At 39.1% G+C, this 23,701-nt stretch overlaps 1 protein-coding gene across 2 annotated transcripts in view; it reads left to right on the forward strand.

Annotated features, from left to right (window-relative positions):
- The first annotated feature begins 774 nt into the window (after positions 1 to 774).
- Positions 775 to 23,701, forward strand: part of PAH (phenylalanine hydroxylase) — a 41,413-nt gene continuing 18,486 nt past the window's right edge. For both annotated transcript variants that reach the window (XM_070946707.1, XM_070946709.1), the window contains exons 1-3: positions 775 to 904; positions 4,501 to 4,608; positions 16,087 to 16,270. In XM_070946707.1, coding sequence (XP_070802808.1) covers positions 884 to 904; positions 4,501 to 4,608; positions 16,087 to 16,270 — 313 coding nt within the window. In that variant the 5' untranslated portion in view covers positions 775 to 883. The remainder of the gene's footprint in view (positions 905 to 4,500; positions 4,609 to 16,086; positions 16,271 to 23,701) is intronic.

The raw sequence follows: 23,701 nt of genomic DNA on the forward strand, positions 1-23,701 counted from the left end.
CCACAGTTACTACTATTGAGCAGCTCTCCATTGAGATTGGCAGGGGAGGTTTTCTGCGAGAGGGTATCAATAACACTTAGACTTATATATCGCTTCACAGTGCTTTACAGCCCTCTGCAAGCAGTTTACAGAGTCAGCATATTGCCTCCAACAATCTGGGTCGGAAGGATGGAAGGCTGATTCAACCTTGAGCCGGTCAGGATTGAACTCCTGACTGTGGGCAGAGTTTGCCTGCAATATTGCATTCGAAGCACTGCATACCACAAGTAGGAGGAGGAAATTCCAGGACAGAGATTTCATATGGCTTTCAAGTCCAGCTGGCCCCACTTGTAGCCACTCATGGGAACCTAGCAACTGTCTTTAGAAGGACTATAGAGATCTCTCATAGTTAACCAATTATGGTTAGAACCAGAACTAGGATCTAAAGAGTATCTTCAGAAGTCTCTCTGGTGTTGCTACAAGCAAGCAGCATTGTTATTGTTGGTTCATGTGGGTAGGGAAGGAATATATCCAGAACTGAAATTACAGAATTGCACAATGCAAACCGTAAGAAGGCAAGAAATAATTCATGTGGTCATCCAAATAGAAAGCACATGGATAGAAGGATAAAGGAGCCCAATTTTGACTTTCATTACTTACGGCCAAACCATGGTGCCTTTTGAGTTGAAGGGGTGGAGCAGAGGGGTGTGTGAAGAAAACCCCACCTTTGTCCAAACTCTGCCAAAGAATTGAGATCAAAAGGGGCCGAGCCTTCAGTTGTAAACTCGGCTTTAAATATGTGTGTTCATAGTTTGCAGAAGATCCTGCAAACATTGTAAAATCGTTCTAGGAAAAATACTGTTCATTAGTGCTTGTGGAAAAAAACAAATAAAAAGTCAGCAACATGAATGGAGATCTTTTCCAAGTAAGTCCACTATATTAAGAGGATGTTTTATGAAGGTATTTAAATATTATAAATAAACACTAACATGTATTTTTAAAGAATGCATAATGTTGCAGTTATTAGTTATACAATTGACAATTAACTTTCAATTCTATGCCTTCAACAGCAAGGTAATTATAGGCAGATATAAGTCATTATCTTTCTATTCTTGCATATTAACTGGCTCTTTAATGCATAAATGCTTGTTTTTCTGACATAAAATGTCAGATTGTCAGAATCTGACAATCCTATGTCTACTTTTATTATTTTATTATATTATTTTATTTCGATTGTTCTGGAACAGGGAAAGGAGGAATAAACTTGCAGGCATAGCATTTTTTTCTGCATAGATTTTCCTATGAATAATTTGTATTACAATAAATATATGTTTACTTGAGCTACTGTGGAGAAAGTTAGGTATTTATGAGAATGTTTCCAGCAACAAATAAATAAGGTGTTGGTTTTGCACACAGTTATATAAGTGTATGGTAAGTCTGACCTACATAGTTTCTATCTATACATTGAGATTTAAAATACATGTTCATGTTAAGTAACTGCAGTTAAACACCATTCTAATATCTCATGTAGCTTTCTTAGAATCTGGAGATGAATCCTGGTGAATGATACTTTTGATGAATTATGTGATAGATAGAAATATGCTGACCACAGACATCAAAAGTTATCTACAATTAGAAACCTCAGATCCTTGAATTTGTGAGCAAAGGAATTTGGGAAAGGAAAATAATGTCATCAAATGTATTTGCTTATCACCAATGGTTGAACATATCTGAAATCTGGTGAATTCCTGCATCAGTGTAATGGGAAAATTAGACCAGTGATTATAACAAGTTGTTTTCAACTCATAATGAACATATAGATTTTTTTTCCATGACAAATGATCTCTAACTTGGTCTTTCAGGTCTTCCAAAGGTGCACTGATCATTATTGTAACTGAGCACAATGCACCTTGTTACTGGCTATCTTCTTTTCTTTCTTCCCGTCTTTCCTAGCATTTCAACATTTCCCAAAAACTTAGCTCTTTGCATACTGTGTCCAAAATAGAATAATTTCAGCCTGGTAATCTGTGTCCCAAGTGAGAACTCCAGATTGAATTGTTTAATGATCATTTGTTTTCTTGGCTGCCCACAATATTCTCAAGAGTCTTCTCCAGTGGTGGGATTCAAATAATTTAACAACCGGTTCTCTGCCCTAATGATTTCTTCCAACAACCAGTTCACCAAACTGCTCAGAAAGTTAACAACCGGTTCTCCCGAAGTGGTGCGAACTGGCTGAATCCCACCACTGGTCTTCTCCAACAGCAAGTTTGAAGGCTTCAATACTCTTCCTACTGTCCTTCTTCAAATCCAACTTTTGTTTTCATAATGTATCACAGGGAATACTATAGCTTGCATAATTCTGGTCTTTGGAGTTATAAACTAGATAGATCAAGATTTATCTAACAGTTGGATGCATTTGAAAGCAGAGAAACCACTGAAGGTGCTTCAGCCTCTTCCTATGTATCTAGTCTATGGAAACAAATGGCAGATTCATCTTTCAATTGCACTGAGCTGTCCCTATTTCAGAGGATTCCTTCAGCTCGTATAATCTCTGAACTGAAATATTTAATATTAATGGACTTTTTAGCTGCTGCTGTTTCTTATTCTTCAAACAGTTTAGCAGTTCCATGGCGTTTGTGGATGGGACTCTAGCACTTTGCTAGGGCTTCTTTTTAAAAAGCTGTTTTTCCATATTAACCAAAGTGGAGCTGAACAAATACCACAGTGAAATCCACTAATGAATTCCTAACTTTCCCAGAATAAAAATAAAGGATGTACACAACATCAAATGTACCCTGCTGGGATAAGCTTAGCAATTCTGGATTTGTTCAAGATTTTCCTCATAAAAGGGTATCACCCCACCCCCCACCCCACTCCTCTCAGTCTTAGGATGTGCTTAATTTCCTCACAACTCCTTAATTAGGAAGATTGCTTGTAGCAACGGAGCAACAAAGAGCTTTATTTTTGCATCCAGACATTTTTCTCACCCTCATCCTAAAATATATTGACCATTCAATTTGTTCTCCAACATGAAGAGTTTAACCAAAATGCTTTGAGTTGATATATTTTCCCCTCCTTTTTGTAACAAACATTTACTGGAAACAGACATTTCTGTTTACCAAGAGCCACTGACTGGTTCTAGCTGAACCTTTGCCTGACATTTAATAAATACTCCTCATGAGCTTCACAGGCTTGTTCTGGGCCAGTGGATTAATGTCACAAATGATATGCACTGGAACAAGTATAGGCTATTTAACAAGAAGTTCTCTTGTCTCAGACTCAACACGTACAGCTTCAGACACTGAAGAAATAGCAGCAAGAAAGACTGGCAATACTAATAAAACTGAGAAGGAGAAGGTGGACATCAGATTTTGGGTTTTATAAATTTTAAGAAAGCAAGCTTCTAATCATCATTGCTGTAAAAACTTCATTTGCCAAATTTAAGAACAGAGGAACATCTTGCAAATAAAGAAATTCAATCCATTGCTTCACAACATCCTCCTCCCATTCCAGCCAATATATAGTCTTCAGCCCAATAAATAGACAGAAACATATGAAGAACGGTTGCAGGAATTGGGTATAGCTAGTCTAAAGAAAAGAAGGACTAGGGAGGATGTAACAGCAGTATTCCAATATTTGGGGGAGCTGCCATAAAGAGGGCATCAACTTTCCAAAGCATCAGAAGGCAAAACAAGAAACAATGGATGGAAACTAATCAAAGAGAGAAACAACCTGGAATTAAGAAGAAACTTCCTAACAGTGAGGACAAGTAACCAGTGGAACAGCTTGCCTTCAGAAGTTGTGGGTGCTTCATCACTCGAGTTTTTAAAGAAAAGACTGGACAGCCATCTGTCTGAAATGGTATAAGGCAGTGATGGCTAACCTTTACTGAACCGAGTGCCCAAAGCACGTGCCTCCCCGCATGTGCCCCCCCCCGCATGTGCCCTCCACATGCGCCCCCTCTGCAAGCACCCCCCGCATGCACAGGCAGGCCCCCACACGTGCCCCGCCCCTCTGCACATGAGCAGCAGAGACCCGAAGACCAGCTGGCTGGTGGGAGGGGCGAGCACAGGCATGGTGGAACTGAACTGGGGTGATGGCTCGCGTGCCCATAGAGAGGGCACTGTATGCCACCTGTGGCATGCGTGCCATAGGTTTGCCATGATGGGTATAGGGTCTCCTGCTTGAGCAGGGGGTTGGACTAGAAGATCTCCAGTTCCTTCCAGCTCTACTCTGATTGACTGTGCAATTCAAATTTTATGAAGCTTGCTGCTGTAGAGGCTACCCTCTTCATCCTCAAGGAAACAAACCAATGGCAAGGACTGTCATTTTAAACATGTTTAACTTTTAAAACCTTTTTTTCCCTGTCAGTTTATATGCGAGCTAAGGTGGATGTAAGTTGTAAAACAACTTGGAAAAATAGGGTGTAAAACAGTTAGATTCAATTTTAGAACTTAAGAGTTGATGTAATTAGTTTCCAGACACCAAAGCCTTGTAAATAATTTCATATTTATTCTATAGGAATCCAGGTACATTGAAGAGAACACTTCCCAGAAAGACGCAATCTCTCTGATTTTTTCCCTTAAAGAAGAAGTTGGAGCCTTGGCTAAAGTCCTTCGCATATTTGAGGTATGTATTTTACAAAAGCAGTTGTAGGAAGAGAAATCCCACCAAGGCTGCAAAATGACAATCCAGCCATCATGGATGCAGTTCCCAGATATCATCGTCTTTGTGGTTAATCTCAGATGGCATCCCAAAGTTGTCATCACCTTCCAAACCTGCCTGTCTTTTGCTCCCTTGCTCCTACAGTATTCTATGATATTGGCTGTTTGGCTAGAGAAAATGGTGAGAAATTGCAGAAAGCATCAACTCCAAATAAGCTGGATGTTATATTAATGGTTTACCAAAATCTGTTATCCAATTTCCCTCAGCCGTTCTTCACCTGCAAAAAATACTTCTATCTTTTTTGTCTATCACACTAATTTGGTGGTTCAGGAATTATGACTCTGCGCTTGTTGGCTGGAAAGTTGACAGCTCAGGTTCAAGACCTGAGTACAACGCAATGGGGGTGAGCTCCCGTCCTCGCCCCAGCTCCTGCCAACCTAGCAATTTGAAAGCATGCAAATGCAAGTATATAAATAAGTACCACACTGATGGGAAGGTAACAATGCTCAGTGATGACATGTCCAAATATTTTTGAACAGTACTGGCTTAAAGGCCTTGAAACAGAAATGAGCACAGATGCCTATTTGGCCATGACTCCTTTACCCCTCACTTTTTTTTTTTTTTACTAATTTCGTTAGATTATTTTTACAGTGTTTCTTCTAAACATATCTTACTGTTATAAGATGGAAGTGCTGTTGGTTCTTCTTCAGTAATTATCACACTGTAGCTTCACTGCCTGTTTTGCTAATTTGAAAAAGGCATCCCCCACATTTTGTTTTGTTCTCTAATATAATCTAAAGAGAGATTATCTTTCTGGAACAGTGGGGTGGGGGAATGAGCTCAAAGCTACAGGAGAATCAGTTATGCATTTCTGTTTATCGCCACAACATTTGACATGGTGAAATATTTACAAGATGTATTCATTAAAATTTCATCCTGGAGAAAAATCTGTATGGATAAGAGTTGACATTGACTTGATGACACATCATCATCATCATCATCATCATCATCATCATCATCATCATCACCATCAATCTTCATCTTCACCATCTAGTTGATTTGATCTTACATGATGCAAGCAAGCATCCTGATGATGTTTTCGTTTAAACATGTTTTAACATTCCTTCCTATTGTACTTAATAGAACTTTGTGTCTTTCTGCAGCCAGAAAGTCTCATTAAACAGCTCATACATGAAAAGCAAACAAGACATTTCAAGGGCAACTTACACTAACATTCTCTTTACTATAGAATATGAATTATACCTAATTCATATAATTCAACTTAAGATGGTTTGTTTAAAGAAGTCTGCCCTCAATTTCAGGCATAATATATAATTAATATAATTGCATTGATCATATTTGGAACCCTCTTAAATCTGTCTCTTGATATGGTCATAAGAAACTACCTTAAAGTGATTTCTTAGAAGTTTTCTTCCCCTGCAAAAGAAGCTTTTTTTCCCCTCTTTTCCATCAAGTGTTTCATAATTTAAAATTTCTCTCGGTGTTAATTTTTATCTCATTTTATTCTAAGAAGTGATAAAATCTGCCACAACTGGGGTTGTTTCCAGTTGCATATCTTTCCATCATTCTGAAAACTGCCTGATTATCCTCATTTCCCAGTCTGGAAAATAAAAATAAAAATGGAAACAATCCCACAACCCTAACAAAAGGAATTTCCATGTGATATCCTCCTTTGGGATTTAAGTCTGAGAACCCAGAAATGACTGTACAATGAAATGAATGTACAATGAAAGATGTACACTTTTTAAACCCTTTGTAAGTATTCCTGACTTCAGTCTTGAAAATTTCATTGAATGTTCTGGGTGGGGAGGCTCAAACACAGCTGTTTCTAATCAAACTGAATGAGAACGGTGGTGATGGGAACAGAAAAAGAAATTATGACAGCAACACTAGTTGTTTTCATTGTCAGATATATTTCCACATGTTCTGAATTATGCAGAAACGTTCTACAGAGAGCACAGATACTCTTTCTCTTCCCCCACCCAGGTGGTATTCAGCAGGTTCTGACCAGTTCTGGAGAACCGGTAGCGGAAATTTTGAGTAGTTCGGAGAACTGGTAAATACCACCTGGCCCCGCCCCCATCTATTCTCTGCCTCCTGAGTCCCAGCTGATCAGGAGGAAATGGGGATTTTGCAGTAACCTTACTCTAGAGTGGGGAGGGAATGGAGATTTTACAGTATCCTTCCCCTGCCACGCTGACCAAGCCACGCCCACAGAACCGGTAGTATAAAAATTTGAATCCTACCACTGCCCGCCCCCCCATGTAAGGCCCATAAAGATAATGATAGTATGATAATACCTCTTCTTGCTTTCTAGTACCTAGCTTCCCTTTTGAAATTTTTGTGGTTTGTGGTTTTCTTTCTTTCTTTCTTTAAAGAAGATATAGTATGGGCTTTAAATGCACTGTATGTCTAGGAAAAAAGTTATATAGAAACACAAATTGTGTAATGTACAGAGTCCCATCAATTTTTTTATTTAGGAAAATAACAATTGAGCTGCAAATGGAGAGGAAATGCAGGGTGAAAAACAGATAGATTGTTTTTCTTCTTCCTGAAGCTTCTGTTTCATAACTGAAGGTGGGGGGGGGGAAATCAATGATTACCCAGAATGAGATGTGTAAAACTTCTCTTTCTGTGTTCAGTGATTTCAGAATGGATTTTCAATCAATGCATCTAACTCAAACTTTGCTCAAAAGATGTACAGAAAGTTTGAATTAGATACATTGATTGAAAATCCTTCAGCATCCCTCATGCATACACAGTATGTGGGGTGGAAACAAGACATTTTACATAACAAAATGGCTCTGTTCAAGCCTTGAGATGTCATTTGAATCGGGGGGCAGGCAAATGTTTGTAGCTGGAGGCTGCATTAAAAAGAAGAAAGCAACAACCTGTTTCTGAATTACACAGAGGGCACTGAAGTGATACAATGATGTTACCAAAGAGTCTCTGTCAAGATTTTCATCCTTTTGATGAAGCCCATCCCTTGAGGATTGCTTTAAAATCAAAAAGATGTATTAATCCTGGTAGTGTCAACTAACTATATTGCTTAATATTTTAGCAAATAAATAAAAAGAAAGCAAAATCATGTTGTACAATGTGAGTTTCTGTAATCAGATCTAGAGAGAACCTCAGGGTCCAAACAAACAAAAACTTGCATGTAGATCAGGTTGCTTACTGATTACTGATAAAAAAAATCACTTATTGATAGCAACAAAAACATTACAAATATTCTTGTAATAATATACTTTGTTGATGTGCTACTTGGCTTATGGAATAGTATCCAGAGAAACAGTATATGTTCTTGGTTTTTGTTTTTTTTTCTCCTCAGGATGTTAATCAGATGGATTCTCTTGACATTAACTTGAAAGGAGGTTGAAATTCTGTTCTTCAATCTGATGGAGAGCTTGGCTGCACTTCTTAGTCATGTATAAGAGTGGAGAAACAATATTCCTTTAACCTCTTTCTCCTGAGGTGGCTCAGCCTCCACAGACACGTTGGCCTTCCCCTGCAGAGCTCTTGCGAAGCTGTGATGAGTGTGCAGCTCTGTTCTTCATTCATCTCATAGAATCAGCTTGACACATGAAAATTCAGAGTTAGAGTACCTCATAGATGACAAGCTAGTCTTGTCTGAAGATGTCTAGTGGTGGAGACAGGCATTGTCTGGGCTCAGCAGCAAAGCAGCTTGTTAGCATCTATATGTGAGGTCTTCAAGGAATTCTAGGGTTATAGGCTAAACTGGGATTTAAAAAAAATAAAATAAAAAACCTTCCTGGAAGAAGGAAATGGCAAATTATTTCCCAATTGTTGCCAAGGTAACTAAACGTATGTCTCCATAAAATCAGCAGGAATCTAGCTCAACTTAAAGGAGACTTTAGTATTTTAGAAAAGAATGCTTGATTATTCCCCTTCCAAAAATTGTTTCGCTTTTAAATATCTCTTAACATCAGGCACAAAATCAGCAATGTTCTTCCTTTAACATGTAGATCATTACAGTTAATCCTAACCTTTGGCTCAGCAAATATTTGTCCTCTTCTAGCTGACAGCCTGAATTTTGTAGGATACAATTCCTTCTCAGTACAGTATTATATTACAATATAGTACTATATTGTATTATATTGTTCTCCATTCTGTAATAGCTTTTCTTGCTTCCTGTTTGTCATATTGAATGTCCATTTAATTAATTTGGGCCAAATGAGAGATTGTCAAGAAATTATTCTGGGCATTGGGGGGAAAAATACAGTCCTATGTCTGAATGGTATAATGTGGAACTCAATGTAAAACAGCCCTGATTTAATACTAGAAAGTTGAAACATCAAATCTGGGCTAAATACACAAATATGTACATTTATGTAATTTTCTTTGCACTAATTATAAAGAGTTCATTTCATCATTTGTTGAATGTTATATATTTCAGCTGGTATCCTTCCAATGTTTTGATCTTTCATTGTTTGTGCTGACTAGAGATTATGGGAAATGTTTAAAGGGACCAATTTGGGCTAACTGATCAAGGGCATTCTATAGGCTTGAAAATATGGCCTTCGATTTTTAAAGTAAAGTTTTACAGATTAAAGTTTTACAGATTTATTTATCCCTCATGTGACTCAACCCTATTTCATTTCACAGCAGTCAATAAGGCAAGCTCACTTGTTTTAGCTTCCAGCCACAGGCGCTTGTAGCAAAATAATAATTTTCCCAGGTCCTTGGGAAGGGACTTGATAGGTGGCTAAAACTCAGTAGGGGGATAAAACTTCCAAATCCAAACATCTGGCTGATTGTATAACCAATCATAAGAATGAGGAAGGCCAATACAAGTTCAAGAACTGGCAGCTATGAATTTCACACAGTTGTGTATATTATAATACATTTATATTAATATTAAATTTATAGACTACATAGCTCCCAGAGATTCTGGATAATTTACAACAAAATCATAGGCAACGCACAGGGTTCTTTGTTTATGTATGCATGTATATGTATGTATGTATGTATGTATGTATGTATGTATGTATGTATGTATATGTATATATGTGTGTATTCATAACCTACTTGCCTCGTATTAGTATTATCAACTGATATTAACAGAAGTAAAGGTTTCTCTTTTCCAGTCATTTCCAACTCTGTGTGTGTGTGTGTGTGTGTGTGTGCGCGCACACACACACACACACACACACACACACTTATCTCCATTTGTTAGCCAAGGCAGCCAGCATTGTCCAAAGACACTTCCGTGGTCATGTGGCCAGCATGATTATACACTGAGATGGATGGAATGCTATTATCTTCCCACCAAAGTGGAACCTATTTATCTACTCACATTTGCATGCTTTCAAATTGCTAGGTGAGCAGGAGCTGAGGCAAGTAATGGGAGCTCACCTCATTGCACCAGCCCTCAGGTCTCGAACCCAGGCTGTCAGCTTTTCAGTTAACAAGCTCTTTAGTCGCTGAGGTATTGTGCCTCCATGATGTCAACAAAATAAGGGTCAAAATATATACTGTGTTTATTGGAAGGAAGCCATCACTTGGCATAGATTTAATTTTTAAAAACAATGGTTATCATGGAACAAGGAGCAGAACATTTAACTGGGAGGATATTTTTTCCACCTTCTGGAAGTTTCTGGATTGAAAATTTCCACTGGTGCCATTTAGTTTTTCTCTCAGGATTGTAGAGAAGGCAGAGAGGGGATTTTTTTTTACAGATAGAATTATTTATGTACTTGTGTTACACATTTTCACAATACCATGTGTAACAATATTTATTGAAAGTTTTTCTACCCTGCTTTTATTGTTTAAAAAGTTGAAATGACATTAAAAATTTCAGTTTTAACGAACAACAGCATGCCCACAAAACCGTCGCTTTAGAAATAATTAAGCCAGTCACCGTTAAAAATTAGTTACCTAAATCAGGCCTTTGAAAACCAAAATCTTTCCAAAAAGGAAAGGTTTTTTAAAAGTAACGTTTGAAAACCTGTTACAGAAGGGTGGGAAGAAAGTTTTTCACAAATGCAGGCCCATTAAAATAAGATGTGTTCTGTGAAATTGTTACAATTGCCCCTCAGTTAATTTTAAATGCCGTTCAAATCCTCAGGTAAAGGTGATAACTTGGACCAGGGACCTCCAACCTTGGCAACTTTAAAACTTGTGGGCTTCAACTCCCAGAATCTTTAGCCAGCTGAATTTTGGGAGTTGAAGTCTACAAGTCTTAAAGTTGCCAAGTTTGGAGACCACTGGCTTAGACTACTAGCAGGAAGATAAAAGGGTTGGGAAAGAAAGTGAAAATAAAGGTTAGCTCCTCCTTCCATTTTGGACCCAGCCACACCCATCATTGGCCCACCTACCACTAGCAAGCAGCCTTTTTTAGATTATTTAGATTATCTGCATCCTCAACTGAAAAAAGGGATCCTTATTCTTGATGTGGGATAAATGTTTTTAACTTAAGGCAGGGGTGTCAAACTCGCATTGTCACAACGTCGTCACGTGATGTATCGTGACTTTTTTTCCCTTCGTTAAACCGGATGTGGGTGTGGCCAGCATGTGACACATCCAGTCGTGGGCCACGAGTTTGACACCCTTGACTTAAGACTTTGCCCAACGTAGTTGCTTTTCCTCTGATGTGTTTCCAAAAATGCAAAAAGAGCCACTGATTTCTGAAGGGAGTCTCTGGGGGAGATCTTGTTTTGCACCTCTGTTATAAAAACATGCAGAAAATTAGGGGACATTTAAGAAAGATGGCTGCCCTGTCTTCCCTTCATTACATAAGTATCAAAGCAGTAACTATCTGTCAGCATATCAGATGAACCCAGCAATGTTTGGTTTAGCTGAAATACTCATGTTTGCAGCATAATTTAGCAACAGAGAAAGTGGTGATCATGTGCTGAGCCTCTTGATAGGGAAGTGGTGTTTGTACATGAATTTCAGAGCAACTCCAAGATCAAATGTATTTGTTTGGACCAGTTAAAAATTAACCACCTCTTCCTCTGCTGTGGGAAATGCAAAACTATTATGTACCTTCAAAGATAATGCAGAATTTTCCACAAGAGATTAAAAAAGGGAATGGTTAGGAAAGTTTCTGGGCCTTTTTTCTGCTGACAAACTGTAACTCTGTGTTGCTCTCTGGGAGACTCAGAGTTGCAGTTTGTCAGCAGAAAAAAGGCCCAGAAACTTGTGAATGAGATTTCACAGAACCTAGGTCTGTAGAACAACTAAGTTTACGTAGGTAAAACCTGGCTAGAAAGAATATGCACATAAAAGCCTACGAAAAAGAAAAAAGATATATATATATATCTGTCTCTCTGTGTGTGTGTGTGTATTATATATCTGCTGGATTCATAAACTCTAATATCAGAGTCAAATTTTACAATTCAATTTAGATAGTATATCTGCATTAAAAAAAACCCAAATCTGATACTTTTTTCTACATGGGCACAAACATTATGAAATCAGCACAGACAATTTGATAAGAAGATAATTTAATATTTATGTTTTTTTCAGAACTTGATATTTATTGAATTCATAGGGATAGGGGCTGAGAAGCACAGTGGAAGAAAAGATTATATATCAGCACACAAAAGTAAATGTATTTGTTTATCTTGCTGATCATCAATATTTTATCAGAAATACCATTGATATTGCAAATAAATTAGATACACCCCAAAGTTACTACTTGATTTCTTGACAAGAGACTAAAAAAAATTGCAAAAAATATATGGAAGTGAGAAATGCGGAGAGCGTGAGCTCTTCTCAAACTCTTCTCATGGCCTTTAGGCCTAAATGTACATCATAAACTGATTAAAAAAATAAATAAACAGTATAACAGACTTTACCGGAAGTGATAATAAAATCCATCTCCCTCCAAACCATGACAGATGGATGGGATTTGAATTGTGCATGAAGCTCCTTGATTTTCTTTCTTTATGGGGAGAGTGAATAAGTGGGAAAATCTAGCATGGAATCTAGGCTTAAATTTCAAATTAAGTACCTTGCGGGATCCTTGGTGCCATTTGAGCTTGTTTTCTTGCAGACATTTCATTGCCAATCTAGGTAACATCATCAGTGATAGTAGGGAGTATGGTTTGCTCTCATTTTATATAGTAGTGGCTTACCTTGTCAATGTTGATAGGAGTGGTTCCTTGATTGGACTGTTCTTTACTATTAGCTAGATTGTCTGAGTGTTTTGAATGTTTGAGTGTCACAGTTAGCTTGTTCGTTTACTCAAACAAGCTAACACGAGAGCAAACCACACTCCCTACTACCACTGATGATGTTATCTAGTTTGGTAATGAAACATCTGCAAGACAACAACCAAGCTCAGAGAACACTAAGGACCCCACAGTTCAATCCTGAGCTGCAAAGATTCTCTTCTATTGAGATAACTATCCTCTAGTTGCTGTTCAAAATGAGAAATGCACATGTGGCCATCCTAACTTTGTTGTCCCATAAAAGCAGAAAAAATTGAAGACAGAAAGCTGCTTCTTATCTGTTTAGATCATTGATCCCCAGTGCTCTGTAATGCAGATAGTTGACTGGTTGATGCTTGCAACAGTTTTTCCCAGCTGGCTACTTTAAAAATGAAAGGATCTGGCTATCTATTTATATTTCCCACAATTCCTTTGACTATCATAAATTTGATAGACCTTTCCCATCTGATCCACCACATCAGAACACAACAGTGGTGGGTTCCACTTACCTTCGCTACTGGTTCAGAACTGTGAGCGCGCATGTGTGCGCACTCACTTCGCTTGCGTACACTTCTGTACATGCACAGAGTGTCTGTAATGACATCCGGGTGGGTGGGCGGAGCCTCCCGCCACCTCCACTACCGGTTTGCCCGAACTGGGACAAACCGGTAGAAACCCACCATTGGAACACAATAAAGAAACTACAGATCCAGTTGGTAGGAAATGTGTTGTGTTGTTCCTGCAACCTGTCTTCAGATTATATGACTAGGTAAGTATAGATTTCAAGATGCAGGCACCTTCGATGACCCCTTGATCATTGGCTTCTGCCAGTTATTTTAAAAAAATGATGGAGACAGCAACTTTTCTCCAGCACAATTTTTTTTACAACTGATTCCATGGTCAGTGGAAGAATAGCAGAGATGAAGATAAAATTTTCACATTTCCATCTAGCGTTCTCTATTCAGGTCATTAATTTCATAAAATATCATTACTTCTTGAAAGAAAGAATCTTGCTATCTCACTATAAATCCCAAATCTTAATTCCAAAGATGGAATTATTGGAATTATAATTAAACGTAGTATTCTTGCTTAGAGCAAATTGTAGCATTCTTGCTTAGAGCAGACTGTGAGTTTTAGGGTCTGGTCTTGATCATAATAAATCTTACATAGAGTAATTTAAACTTCACCCTTCCCTGGCTCTGGAGCCCTCTAATGATTTGCGAGCACCTAATTAAATAGCAAATACAAAGCATTGTCTGTGACCAGTACAGATCTTTGGAGAGCTAAAACAACTTGACCTCAGGGCTCAGCTTGGTTAATAGAGGTCTTTGCATTGAGGCCATCCCTGTTAGGAGGATCTCTTTCCTGTGCCAGGGGATTTGAATGCACTTCTGACCTTTTCAACTTCTTGTGTTGGTATCTGGCCAAACAGTTTAGCCCATCTTTGGTGCTCATTGCTTAGAACTTCAGAAAAGACAGATCCAATAGTGTATATTGTTTCTGAGCAGATGGTCCTTTTGAATTTCTTTCTCTGCCTCTCTCTGCTCTTGAATATATTTAATATTCAGCTCTGGGGGTGGGGAAATCACCACCAGCCTATATTTATTGGTGATGTTATGTATTCATGATATTTTAAACCACACATCACTAATGGCTTGATTCATTTTTGTAGCTGTCTTTCAAATAGACATTTTTCATGATCACAACTATAAAAAAATGTAACTTTGGCATAGAGTGAGTATAGATTTCTTCTGGGTCTTTATTCCTGGGTGTACCTTCTTTGACCTGCCCCACCTTCTTCAGACCTGCCCCACCTGATCTTTAATATTGTTAAGTTCTTTTAATTAAAAATAAACTAATGAGAAACTGCAATGACATATTCCTGCCATTAGTCATCATATATGTGACAAGACTGTATGTCAAAACAGCTACTGAAATGGAGCTACTTGCCATCTTTCATACTGCCCAAGAGGTTGGAATCAGGGGTGAAATCCAGCAGTTTCTGTCAGGTTCTGGAGAACCGGTAGCGGAAATTTTGAATAGTTCGGAGAACTGGCAAATGCCACCTCTGGCTGGCCCCAGAGTGGGGAGGGAATGGGGATTTTGCAGTATCCTTCCCCTGGAGTGGGGTGGGAATGGAGATTTTGCAGTATCCTTCCCCTGCCACGCCCACCAAGCCACACCATGCCCACCAAGCCACGCCCACAGAACCGGTAGTAAAAAAATTTGGATTTCACCACTGGTTGGAACTATTCCTGGGATAGTAACTAATACTATGTCACATATCTGTGCTACATTTGGGCCTTCTATTGTATTACCTGGAACAATCTGAGTGTACGCATTTTGTGAGGGAAAGGTAGATTCAGTCTCCATACATTATTCGTTTTGGGAGGTCATTATCTGGCCCTCTGATGCCTCCAACATGTAATAGTAAGGGTTGTAACCAGGGGTGGTATATTCACTTACCTTCCCTACCGGTTTGCAAATATGTGTGCGCACACACACTTGCTCCGCTCGCACATGCCATCTTCTGTGCATGCGCAGAGCCTTGAAAATGTGGAAAAATGGGCCGTCATGACGTCCACATGGGTGGGCGGGGCATCCCGCAGTCGCCCCTACTGGTTCGCTCAAACTGGATAAAACAGGCTGAATACCACCACTGGTTATAACTGTAAATAAACTTTCCTCAAAAATACTTCATAGGAGAACATTAAAGAATCCACCTGATGCAACATCCTTTTACCCAGTAGCCAATGAGATGCTTACAAAAAGCACCTGACAAAAGATGAAAACAGTGGTTATCTTGCATTGATGTACCCTAGTACTTGCTATTGAGAATCATGATGTCTCTGAGCTGAATGATACCAAATAGCCATTGAGGTTAATGACCACTAATAATGCCTACTATTGTCTAATAGTAGGCAATAAAGAAAGGTAGTACATTCATTACATTCAGATCTTGCAGAGGTATCAACTTAATGTTTATTATAATAGCATTTGCAGGCCTATAACGGTATACAGTTATAGTTGTATAAGTCAGTTATCAATTTCTTTTGTGTGGGGCTCAACATTTTAAATACACCCATTTTATTTTAAAAAATAGCTAGAAAATTTTATAAACAAACAAAGGTTTTTTCTACACCCTAATATTTTTTTACGCACCATATTTTGCACAGATCACTTTCTAGGGCACCTGCAAAAAACAACAACAACAACAGGTATTATTTATTTCATTGTCTTTTAGGAAAAGGGGATAAACTTGACTCATATAGAATCCAGACCTTCCCGGCTGAATAAAGATGAATATGAATTTTTCATTAATTTGGAGAGCAAGAATATTTCTGCCCTTCCAGATATCATCAAGACCTTGAGAGATGACATCAGAGCAAATGTCCATGAACTTTCACGTGAAAAGAGGAAAGATGCAGGTAAGAGAAAAGGTTTCAGCATAACCAATTTTTGTAAAAGGAAGCTTTCTCTGGTTTTACCAAGGGATGTCCAAGAATTTTAGTTGGCTTGCATTTGTAAGATCTGCCAGCCTGATTCATGTTTTTCAGACGAAGAAATGATGGAGGATACATTTTCGCTTTTAATCTTTTGTGATATTCCTTTGTGATATCCTGAAATGTGCATACTGCAAATAAACATGTTAAAATGCATATTCGGATGAGTTATTTAGAAAAAAAAAACCATTTTAGTTATTAAAATATATTAACAATGATTACATTCTGTCCTGCTGACTGATACAGAAACAATATCAAACAGATTCATGAATGATTGCAAACAAGACAGATATAGACACAAAAGATCAATTGGTCCTGATTTCTAGTACCAATTACACTTATTTTTTTATTGGCCGGGCTATTGGTTATCATTTTATCCCAGTTATTTTATCCAGACAACTTATTACATGCCACATTCATAAGAAGAAAACATAAAAAGTCAAAAATGTGTATAACTTCCTAATTCTAATAGGTCCGAGTCAAAGAATTAGAATAAGATTACATTCATGCACATAATTATTCATCTATGACTTACCTGTATTCACTAGATAGAATCTAGAAGAAAATATAGTCAGAGGGACTTACATGTTTAGTAAGCATTTGTTTCATGTACATTCATCCAAATCTTCTGATCATGGTTTCTTTAGATGGCAGGTGTGATCCTAATAGGATTTCAGGAAAGGTTGGTTTAAAATGCTTTAGGTCTGCTGTGTCTTTTTCCTTCCTGGGAGCAACATGAAAGGGGAATAATATCTTCCTGAAATGAATCCTTATAATCTTCTTAGCCTCTCTTTTGTGTCCTACCCATGACATTGTAAAGGGAAAAAAGGAAAGGAACATGACAGGCAAAATGTTATGGCTTGTCAGGGAGCCACAATAAGTTAAAATTGAAAGTTTAATTACTTTTGGAGGCTAAAGGAATATTTTGGGTCTTCCCTCTTTATCATAATTCTGGCATAAAGAATAAGGAAGGAAAGAAAAAAGGGGGAGGGTTCTACTAGGAGGCAATTATGCAACTCATCTTAGTACGATCCATTGAAATAAGTTAATTGTATTTTCAGATAAGTCTGTTAAGATGAAACAGCATTGTGGGCAGATCAATATCATGATTTAAAACAACAGTAGCAACAACAAAAATACCCAGGATATACTACCCAGGGGATATACATGGTCCACTTTTCTGCAGTCCTTGAACTCATAGTGTCACCATCCACCCAACAAATCAGGATGGTCTATAAAACCAAAATATAAAAGTATTGAGTTTTGTTTATTTGTTGATTTTATAGGTTATCCCGATCTATTGGGTGGCCAGATACACAGCTGTACTTTTTTGAAATCCCTCCCTCTCCCACATATAGAACAACATATGCATATAGAACAACATATGCCTCCGATTTTATGGAACAGTCTTATGAACTTATGAACTCTGAAAATGCAAAAAGAGGCAAAAACTATTACTGCTCCAGCGATATTACTGGATCATCCTTAGGTCCCTTGTAGCCTTTGGAGGTTAGGATTAGTATTTAAGAAATACTAACAAATGTGTGTGTACATAGACACATCCTCACCAGACTACACAGAAGTGTACAACCCTGATTTAATACATGGTAATGTTACAGTCAAAGCTGAGGTTCACACAGATAAAGGTACAGTGGGTCTGACAATCCGGAAGGAATATTCTTTTCTGTTTCTAATCCTTGTGTACCACTAACAAAAAACTTCCAATCCACAGAGTAAGACCATTCAAATGATTTGCTAATAGCCAGCTTGATCAATATGTTTCAGGGGTGAAATCTACTTACCTTCCCAACTGGTTCGGAAGTCCATGCGGGGACCAGTGGTGGGTTGCTCCTGGTTCGGCCCGGTTCAGCCGAGCCAGTAGTGGTGACGATGTGACATCACCGAACCAGTTCTCTTTGACTGGGAGCTGGGCCCTCCCCCCCACCCCTGCTTTATTCCTACCTTTATTTCTTGTTTTTTAGCCCAGCTGATAGGTGCGGCAGAGTGGATTGCCGCACTTCAGCTGGCTAGAAACCTAACATGCTTGCGTGGAGCAGCGATCGCGCGCAAAGCGCATGTGCAAAGAGAACCGGTGGTAACACTGGTTGGAACCTACCACTGGCGGGGACCCTCTGCACATGCGCAAACCCTTCTGTGCATGCACAGGGGGTAAAAAACTGGTTACCTCATGGTTAAAACCAGGAAGTAACGATGACTGGGCGGGTAGGTGGAGCCCTGCGCTGCCATCGCTACCGGTTCTCCAAACCACCAACAACCATTGCTACCGGTTCGGCCGAACCGATCTAAACTGGGAGCATTTCACCCCTGATATGTTTCCAGATCTAAAGATCTGTTGATGTATATATAGATGTCTGTAAACACATTCTACTAGGTTTGTACATATGTGTCTCTCTCTGTGTGTGGTCTACATTCATAAATGTATAATCAGAGACTAAATTTAAATGAATAAGCATATATTTGTGAAACTGGAATGATTTTCATTAAAAAATGAACAGCATGCAATAAACACACACACATACCAGTAAATAGAACTGGGTAATGGCCCAGGTTTGAACTATTTTAGCCCAATTGGCTTCTGATGGCAAGACAGCAACTGCACAAGAGCTAGGCAGATGGTGAAATACATGCAGTCTTGGTGACAAATTGATAGTGATGGATAGGTATCTTGCCCATCACTAAGAACATGGAACATAATCTAAAGAATATCATAGAATTGTTAACATTTGTTTGTGGTACACTTTCCTCAATCACACAGCAGGGAAGACTTTCCCACCCACCTGCTTTTAAGAGAACTGTCTGTTTATAAACCAGAAATCTATCTCTATTATGACCAGAATTTTTACACCCACATTTAACATTTGAGTATTCACACTTCGGCTGAGTTTGTGTCACACTCTACAGTGAGATTGAGATAGATCTGAGTAGGTGTGCTGTAAGAATCTAGCCATTAACAGGTCAAAGGAGACTTTATTTTACTGTAGTACAAAACAAAGCACCAGCTTCAAGTATGAATTGCCCCATCTAATCATTTTTTGATCTTAAAAATGGTTCAGGGCTTTGGAAAACCTCAGAGACATTTTTAGAGAACTAAAATGATGAGACTGAAAAAAGTCAGAAGAAAGCTATGCATCAGACAGATCCTTCCACGTTAAAGGGAATATTTATTTATTTACATTTAGTATAGTTGCCTACTCTAGAAGGCTTGGAGCTAAGTTATCTTCTAATGAAAAGGACTTTTGTGGTTTGCCAGGTTAACCACATTTTGTTGTAACGATGCCCATAACAATTTCTCAAAACCCTAAATTTGCCAACTGGCCCCAAAAGTTTCAGAACATCTATAGTAAATTATGGTTGATCACGGAGTTCTCGTCTAGCTGCATAGTTGACAATCAAACTGCTCTTAAGGGTTCAAATGAATTGTCGTGAAGACACAATGTAGTGCTTTCAATGTGCTTAGATCCCTTGGAGTCCTGAACGAAATAATTAAATATGATTCAGTTTCAGTCAGAAAACAGAAATAATTTATTGCAGTTTGGAGACAAGCTGGAAGCTGAGGGTCTGTAGAAGCCTTGTTAGCTTGGGGCCCTGGGGCTCACCAGAACAGTTGGCCATGTTTAAAGAAGGCTCCAACCTGAACTGAAAATGGCAATAAATATTGAACTCCTGTCATTGATTCCCCCCTCCCCAAAATGGACAAAGTTCTGGAGAATCTCTGAATCTCTTTGGTTTCCTTGCTCTCATATAAATAGCTGATTAGCATCCCATTAAGCATCTGACCTCTAGCAAATTGGTCACCACTTGGGTGTCCACAGCAGGCCCATAAAATGCTGCTATTCCTCCTGCAGACAAATCAATATTTATTACTAAACAACTTGCATGGGCCCTACAGAGGTCCATGGCGGGTCAGTGTTGCAACTGCTGGGCATTCATTAACAGCCTCAGGAAAGAAACAGCATGTACTAAAATGTTCTATTTTTAAAGGGCTCCTTCACGTGTTTATATGGGATAAAATAATATAAATTAAACTGGGGTTAGCTCCCCCCCCTCTGTGTGTGTGTGTGTGTGTGTGTGTGTGTGTGTGTATCTGCTGGGTGTTATATTTTATCTCTTTCTTAACTGAGTCAATCTTGACTATCTTGACTACTGTCAAGTAGATAGACTGTCCCTGCAGGATTTTTGCTAACATTTCAGAAGTGGCTTGTCGCTGCTTTCTTCTTGAGAGAAAATAATCGGCTCATAGTCACCCAGATTGCTTCATGCCTAAGGCAGGACTAGAACTCCCTCTCTCCTAGTTTCTAGCCTGTTGCCTTAACCACTACATCAAACTGGCTCTCATCTTCCATAAATGTTGCACTGTAAACCCAACCATTCCAAACCAATGTTCTTGTAATTGTACAATGACAGTGAAGGAGCTACAGTTTAACATATCTGGGGAGAACCAGGATGAGGAAAGATGATGGACATTTATGCACATCCTAATTTTCTGAAATACACTCTCAGGATAGAATCAGAATAATAAAGCTAAGTATGAAAATAACAAAAAACTACAATGGAGGTAATGACAATATTCCAGGAAAAGATTAAAAATGTATTCAAATAACATTATAAAAAGCCAAACATTTAGGGGGGAAAGTGCAGGGGTGGATTCTACTTACCTTTATTATCATTTCGCAACGGGGCCGCGTGCGCTCTTCTGCGCATGCACAGAAGCGTTTTGATGATGTCAGGGTCAGTGGGCAGAGCCTCCTGCCGGTTTTACTACCGGTTCTATAGAACCGATGCAAACTGGGGGCAACCCACCACTGGGAAAGTTGCATGTCCTATCTAATGCATAGGAATTTGTAGAAAGGTCTAAACAAGGATATTCATTGGCTATATGCAACCTGCTTTTTGATTGGGTAAGCTCATGAAGGATTAGACCAGAGGTGGGGAATTATGGCTCTTTTATGACTTGTGGACTTCAACTCCCAGAATTCCTGAGCCAGGCATGCTGACTCAGGAATTCTGGGAGTTGAAGTCCACAAGTCCCACCCTTGGATTAAATCATATTTACCATCCTTGATGGATATAAGCCAGTGCCTTGAAATTAGAGTTATTGGGAAATAAATAACAAAGCACAATATTGTGCTTGCTGTTATGGGCTTTCCATAGGCACTTTTTTGACTATTGTAGGAAACAATGCTACTTTGGAGAGTTTTTTGATCTGACTAACCAGACTACTTTTTATTGAAACAACCCTGTCAGAGTTATCTGCAAGTGTAACAAAATTTGAATTGTCTTTATTCTCAATAGGATCTACTTTAAATTTAATATATTATGCAAAACAAAGAAATTTAAAACTTTCTAAAAATGCTCTTTTGGGGGAATCTGTGCCTTCTTCTTCTTATAACTGTGCCTCTTCCCAGGATACCTACATTTGAGCAGGACTTTTTCCCTCAAAGTCCCAATCAGGGTTCTTAGTCAACAAGTTGGTTCCTTATATGAATATGATGCTATTAAACATGTCACTATTAATTACAACAATGTGAGTAGGATTGCATGAATGCAATAGGTAAAAAAGAATTTTAAAGATGAAATAAGGTGTTTGTTTTTTTTTTAGATCTGTGTGTAAATTTTTAGAATTTGAGCCAAGAAATTAACTCTTAAAATCCTGAATGGCTCAAGTTAATAACTGTGGGGCTTAGAAGCATCCAGTTTCATAAGAGAAACCTCAGTGTTTGAGAGTGTTATTGTGGGTGAGGATCATAACAGACATGGATCCAACTGGGTGTCTTGCTTCAATTATTTTGTTAAAAACCTTCAGGGCACAATTATTTCTCCAAAGAGTTTGGAGGTCTTTAAATTCGAGGTTTCCATGCACAAATAGGCTCAAACCTATAATATTTGCTATTGCTGCCATCTAGTGGCTCAAAAAAAAAAAACCCACCCCAGCAGTGTTTATTTAAATTGTGACTAACTTTCAGAAGGATGACCTGAGTTCTGCAAATAAAAAAGAAATAAAATTAACTTACTACCAGTATGTGAAAAATGAACACAATTCAGAGATGGCTTATGTTCCTTACTAAGATCCTGGTTCAGTAATCACACCAAACATTCAAAGCATAACACAAAATGGATATTATATATACAATATAGACTGTTATTTTAATATTCTGTAATGCAGGGGTCCTCAACCTCCAGGCTGTGGTCCATTACCTGGCCATGGCCTGGGTGGAACCAGGCTATGCAGCAGGGGTGGGTTCTACTTACCTTTACTACCGGTTTGCAACAGGGCTGCACGCGCGCTCTTCTGAGCAAGCACATGTGCAGAAGTGTTTCGATGATGTCAGGGTCAGTGGGTGGAGCCTTCCGCCGGTTTTACTACCGGTTCTATAGAATCGGTGCAAACTGGGGGCAACCCACCACTGCTGGGCATGTGGCGGGTGAGCACGGGCACATGTATGAAAGCTCCTCTTGAGCAAGCACAAAATGGCTGCCGCTCGAGCGCAAAGCTTCGCTTGCACAAGTGGCGATGACTTGCACTCAAGCACGAATCTTCTCTCGCATAAGTGGCAGTGGATTGCTCTGATGTGCGATGCTCCCTTTGTGTGAGCAGAGGCAACTTGCACTTGCTTGCGAAGCTCCCCTTACACAAGCGGCGGCGGCTTGTGCTCCGCGTGAAACTTCCCTCACCCGAGCTAACACTCACACACAAAGCTCCCTTTGTGAGAGCAGCGGATGCATGTGCCCACTGCTCACACAGACTTGCTCACATGGGCCCCACCTACCATTCACAAGGAACTAACCCCTCTCTCCTCCCTGCTGGGCCTCCAAGCCACAAAGGTCCATGGAAAAACCTCTCTCCACAAAACTGGTACCTGGTGCCCAAAAGGTTGGGGGGCCATTGGCTTAGAAAATGACTTTCAGTATATTCAGGGACGTGGTGGCTCAGTGGTTAAGACCCTGAGCTTGTCGATCAAAAGGTCGACAGTTCAGCGGTTTGAATTCCTAATGCTGTGTAATGGGGTGAGCTCCTGTTACTTGTCCAAGCTTCTGCCAACCTAGCAGTTAGAAAGCACATAAAAAATGCAAGTAGAAAAATAGGAACCACCTTTGGTGGGAAGGTAACAGCATTCCGTGCGCCTTTGGCATTCAGTCATGCCAGCCACATGGCCACAGAGACATCTTCGAACAGTACTGGCTCTTTGGCTTTGAAACAGAGATGAGCACTGTCCGCTAGAGTTGGGAACGACTAGCACATATGTGCGAGGGGAACCTTTACCTTTACCTTTATATTCATGTATTTTTCAAGTTAATTGAGGAAGCCACTGAGATCTTTCTTAGCCACCGGGACAA

This window comes from Pituophis catenifer, unplaced genomic scaffold (genome assembly GCF_029215685.1).
Source record: "Pituophis catenifer annectens isolate HBS135680 unplaced genomic scaffold, rPitCat1.0.hap2 SCAF_7, whole genome shotgun sequence".
Lineage (NCBI taxonomy): Eukaryota > Metazoa > Chordata > Lepidosauria > Squamata > Colubridae > Pituophis > Pituophis catenifer.